The following is a 5,580-nucleotide window of genomic DNA, read 5'->3' as shown; positions in this document are numbered from 1 at the left end:
AGATTTGTTTCATTCAGCAGAAGGCAAATGAGGTAAAATGAATTATTTGCTGTTGTTAAGACTATTGTTAAAATGTTTATTGGGCAGGTGATAGCTCATAATTATGAATAACTGACACCATAATTGAGAAATGTTTGCGAATTGATGGGACTGGATCATATGTACTTTTTTAGAAGTTTTGAGCGTAGCGAGGGACCCGGTCAGTTCTCCAATGTGAAAGCAGATGGTTTGGCCGGTAAGGTTGTCTCACTTCTACGATGAGATCGAGGACGGGCCCCCTTTCGCCACGGGCCCTAGTGCAGCTGCACTCCCTATAGTTACGCCACTGTGTCCCTATCTGCCTTTGATCTTGTGCAGCTGCGTTGGTCTGAAGATAACCACGCCCCTCTCGTTTGCATGTTGGATTGGAAATAAATACAGCACAGAAATAAATGTGGTGTTCGGAAATATATGTGACGTTAAGAAATAAAAGTCTCAAAAAATAAATACATGTGTGTTCTATCCCTAGATATAAACACTGGTACTAGTATTGTAGTTTAGTATTGTAAAATAAGAACTTGGCAGGAACGTGCACCGTATATTCAACGTCCATACTTTATCTGACTTCTTCATTCAAGTCCAATGGCATTACACACAGCATACATAACATAGGCTACAGCGCCCTCTGGTGGCGTGGTGATATTGTAATGAATGAACAATAGGCTGTACAATATAGACCGAATAGGCTCTGTGCACAATCGTACTGACGAACTTCCGCCGTATCCCAAATTCGGCAAATCAGTTTCCGGTTTACTTCCTGTCCTCATCCGCATTAGTGAACGAACAACAAGATGAGTGGTGCGGTTGTACGGAAAAAAGAAAGTAAAAAGAAATATAATGTACGTGATACATTTAACCCTTGTGCTGCCTTCGGGTCACATGACCCAAAGGTTCATAACGAACCATCGTTGTGTTTACCCAATTTTACCCAATACAAAACCAAATAAAAATCATTTTCTTTTAACCTTCGCAATGTGGAGGGTCTGAGACAGCCCGACGGTTAAAAGAAAATGCTTCACTTTGTTTTTGTATGCGGTAAAGTTGTCACAATACGACGGTGGGTAACAATGACTGATGGGTCAGAATGACCCGAAGAGAACACAAGGGTTAAGTTCCAAGGTACTGTGCGTGGGTCTAAGGAACACTGTTGTGTGCCACTTTGCTCGGCTTCAGGCCGTTATAACAACCATTTGAGCTTCCACTGCTTCCCGAAGGACACCTGCCTTCGTGCGCGGTGGCTGCACAAAATAAGGAGGGTGGAATATTCGGTGACCCAACACACCAAGGTTTGCAGTCGACATTTCGAAGGCCATGAAATCGTCACTACTGCTAAGGGTAGACGGGTTTTGGCAGCAGGCTCTGTTCCTTCTTTATTTGAGTGGAACAAATACACCAGTAAGTCACGGGCCGGTGTTTGGGAGCGCCGATCTCGACCACCAAGTCCGGAACCTGACCCGGCGGAGCCAGAGGAGGACAGCGAGCAACCCGCCATGGTCCCGATGGTCGTGGACCACGACTATGGGGCCAGCGGTACCGTATGTGTGGACAGGGAGCAGTATGGAGATATGTTGAGGGAACTCGAGGCGCTGAGAGAGCAGGTCCAAACGTATAATCTTTCCAACTTTGGACTGAAACGGTTTGCTTCGTCTCCTGAAGACATCAGATTTTACACCAGGTAAGCTAGTTATTAGATCAACATCTTCTCTTAACTTGATTATTTCCTCTTTTTTTCTTAAAAGGTCTCATGACATGAAATGTTCACTTTAGGAGGTTATTTAACATTAATGAGTTCCAAGGCTGAATTTCGGGAAAGAGACTTCAGATATTAGGGGACCATTAGGGCCTATATAAAAGCATACAAAAACAGCATGTCATGGGATATTTAATGTTATTCTTAAGCTTGTATGACAAGACAACTGATTTCAATTGTAATACTTTATTTTAGATTCCCCTCATACGAGCATCTGATGGCGTTTTGGAACCTGATCGAGGCAGCAACAGCCAAAATAATTAGGGTCACCAGAGCAAAGAAAACCTACGCCACTAGCACAACAACTGAAAGCCCTTTAACCAGACCAACTGTAAGTACCCATTCCCCCAAAAAACACACAGACACAGATCCCTAAGCATTAAAAGGGTGGTTTTGAACTAACACTCATTAAACACTTCTCCCCACAGAAACTGCTGCCAATAGATGAGCTCTTCCTCTTCCTGACATACCTGTCCACTGGCTGTACCCAGAGGGAGTTGGGTCATAGATTTAACATCCACCGAGCAACCGTCAGCCGAATCATCGTGACCTGGGCCAACTTCCTCTACAGCTTACTGGGCTCAGTCTGTATATGGATATATGGATGTCTCCCGCAACTGTGAAGGCCCATCTTCCACGCGACTTTGATGGCAGCTACAGTGACACACAGGTGGTCCTCGACTGTACAGAGCTACGGTGTCAAACACCGTCATCCATGCTCCTTCAGAGCGAAGTTTTATCGACATACAAGTCCCACTGCACCTTTAAGGCCATGGTGGGCATGTCCCCTCACGGAGCCCTGAGTTTTGTTTCAGCACTCTTTGAGGGTTCCATGAGTGACAAGGAGGTGTTTCGTCAGTCAGGGATTGCACCACTCTTAACGCCTGACATGGCCATCATGGTTGACAAGGGATTCTTGGTGGATGACCTTGTACCTGGGACTGTTCATCGTCCTGCCTTCCTCTCCAAGAGGGCCCAAATGCCAGAGGTGGATGTTCTGAAGACGCAGTCCATCGCCCGTTTGAGGGTGCATGTCGAGAGGATGATCAGAAGAGTTAAAGAAAATAAACTCTTTGATACCACCATCCCTCTCTCCATTGCAGGGAGCATAAACCAACTCTTCACTGTCGCTTGTCTCCTCTCAAATTACTAAAATGGACCTCTTGTCAAGAAATGGAGATATGAAGTTTGATATTGTAGCTTAATCTTTTTCTGAGGAATATGATAACTATTGTTCTGTTAAACATAAAGAATTCATGAAATGAAATCATTTTAATTGCCTTTAATATCAAGATAATAAATATTTCTTGGCGTGCTCACGGCACACACACATTTTATTGTGTTTACTTTTTGGGAAGGCAAGGTTAATCATGGAAAACATCTGCCATTGAAAGTTAAAGATGCACAAACATTAACATAAAATAATCTCAATCATAAAACGTACCATTAAAAGTGAAAATTAAAGAACAGATCTTATTTTATCTCAATCCTGAAGCATTACACATTTCTGCAAGTAGACATAAAAATAAAACCTGTCTACTTTCTCTCTGATTATATCCAAAACATCATTGTCTCTGTAAATTCTTTGGATGAGTACATCTTCCTCAGCTGAGACTACAAAATCACACCAACTCATTCCCGTTATTAGCATCTGCCCCTGTACTTGCCAGTAGTTAGCATGCTTTTCTTTTAGCTCCAATTTGCCTGACTTCATTTTGAGATACGGGCAGTCCACATAACTTTTAACATTTGGGCACTTCATCTCAATCAGCCCAAACTGACATGGCTCTGAAGGGTCAAAGATTAACCCGTCTGGAGACGCCCCCAGCCAAGGAGCGTCAGGATGAATTACCAATCCACAGGGGTAGTGGTTGACCCTTTTCATTTGGCAATATTCCCAAATAGCATCTGCCTCTAATTCGAGCCCCCTCTTCATAGCTGCCGTCTGACGTGTCCCTTGCAGTATCCGGTTAGCCAGACCTTCTTCAGAGTTCTCTCCAACCTGGCAGATCTCCCTGAAACGTGACGCCGTCAATCTATGCCTCCTTAGCTGATGCCATTCAGTACATGAACTTTGTGCTCTGGTAGCACATTAAAATTTGTGCACCATGTCCCAGGTGACCTCCAGACTCCTATGGTGTAGCTGTTGTGGTTCAGTACAGACAAACATGCAACTTGATGGCTGTAGGCAGTAATTCTGAAGAGGCATAGATGGACGTGGTGGGGCAGCATGGAAGGACAGATCTCTCTTTGCTGTTGCTGGTTGTTGGTAGGACAATGGACTTCCGGCTTGAACCTTGCCAAGGGCAGAGTCAACCAGGGGAATTTCACAGCTAATGCTCATGCTGCAGATCATCGGCGCCTCCGCTGTAGAAAAATCTTTATACGCCTCTGTCACCTAGGGATGTAATAATATAATGATTAGCAATATCAAACTAAATGATTATACCATACATTTTCATGGCCACAATATGTTGCGCATCAGGCACAACGCCAGACACCATTACAAATAAGTTCATAATAAAGAACCCTTGTGTAAACATTTATTTTGTTTCAGTTCAATCAATTATTTCTTCAAAAGCAGAATACTTGTTTGTATAATTCATGGGTCATAGTACATTTAATCAAAAGGAGAGGAAAAAGAAAATCATGAAATACTAGCATATTGTTTGATATGAAATCCCTACTAACCCTACTAAGATCAGGCAATTCCCCACTGAGGCCTTTGTAGAGTGTGCTCCTGTGTGGAACATAACACTTTCATGAGTGGAAAGTGGCATATCCACACAGGTATTTTAATTCAAACAGGCAACATATTGGAATACATCGACAATATTCAGGTTTTACCTTACACCATCTTTGGTTGCTCTACACTTTGGTTTAGCAGAAAGCACAGCCATCTTATCCACAGGGCCTGGCTTTACACCCTATCAAGTTAAGCACAATACAGTTAGAAGTTAAATATAGTTAGAAAATATATCCAACAACTCTGTAATTACAGTGCAAACTTACCAAAGTTCTGGGCTTGTGCCACTGCTGTTCTCCTTCAGTACAGCTTAGCACAGGAGGGACCACTGGCACCTTCAGCTGAGAGTAATGTGCTGACTGGAACAGCAAAGCGACACAGTGGTTGCATAAAGCTGCTCCAGCAACACATGTGCAGCTGTGATGAAGCAGCTCCACAGGACTGGAATCTTTCAGTACCACCTGCATAAGTAAAATGTCATAGTAAATACTTATTTATCTTAGCTTGGTCACTGTTTAACCATTCTTTTAGGACACAATCTTGTTTTTACAATATTTTCTATATCTAATATTCTAGAATCACAGATCAAATGTCATGTATTTCTATATGTTGGATTAGAGTATGTTGTATAATATGCCAACTGCATTAAATCAACATCCATAATCGTTTTTCTTTAAAACATGATAGCCTAATACCTTAAACACAAGATTGCATCTTAAATGAATGACAGTTGGGGAAAACTTGAATAAGAACACATTTAACCCGGAGGGGATCAGCTAGGTAAACTTACCTGCCTAATGAAGATCATTATATTTGAGAGTTATAATAAACGTAAATGACCTTAGCTAAATCCCCAGGAACTTTAGGAACGCCGGGTTATTAAAGTAACAAGCTTATAAGTGTTGGCTGAACCTGAACTTGAATTTATCAATCCTAACTTCACCATACACTCAAACTATGAGGTTTCTCAGCTTTCCTCATGGACCTGTAGCACAATGCCCTGACCACGACTTCCCCTGTGTCCTGATCTTTATTAGAAACTGAG

The 5,580-nt window shown here is 42.4% G+C and overlaps 1 protein-coding gene across 1 annotated transcript; it reads right to left on the bottom strand.

Moving 5' to 3' along the window:
- Positions 1-3,881: 3,881 nt before the first annotated feature.
- LOC134012671 (uncharacterized) lies at positions 3,882-5,039 on the bottom strand. The gene is made up of 4 exons (XM_062452208.1): positions 4,802-5,039; positions 4,637-4,716; positions 4,481-4,529; positions 3,882-4,187 (listed from the first exon to the last, which is right to left on the bottom strand). The coding sequence occupies exons 1-4, from the start codon at positions 5,000-5,002 to the stop codon at positions 3,882-3,884; spliced, it is 636 nt and encodes a 211-aa protein (XP_062308192.1). The 5' UTR covers positions 5,003-5,039.
- Between the last annotated feature and the right edge of the window lie 541 nt (positions 5,040-5,580).

This window comes from Osmerus eperlanus, chromosome 26 (assembly GCF_963692335.1).
Source record: "Osmerus eperlanus chromosome 26, fOsmEpe2.1, whole genome shotgun sequence".
NCBI lineage: Eukaryota > Metazoa > Chordata > Actinopteri > Osmeriformes > Osmeridae > Osmerus > Osmerus eperlanus.
This window is presented reverse-complemented; position numbering and strand designations above follow the sequence as displayed.

Bases quoted from the DNA above. Each gene is read 5' to 3' on its own strand.
- LOC134012671 (XM_062452208.1), bottom strand. From the start codon at position 5,002: ATGCAGGTGGTACTGAAAGATTCCAGTCCTGTGGAGCTGCTTCATCAC. The intron at 4,717-4,801 runs GTAAGTTTGCAC...TTAACTTGATAG, and splicing joins GGCACAAGCCCAGAACTTTG to GGTGTAAAGCCAGGCCCTGT. The intron at 4,530-4,636 runs GTAAAACCTGAA...TGTTCCACACAG, and splicing joins GCAACCAAAGATGGTGTAAG to GAGCACACTCTACAAAGGCC.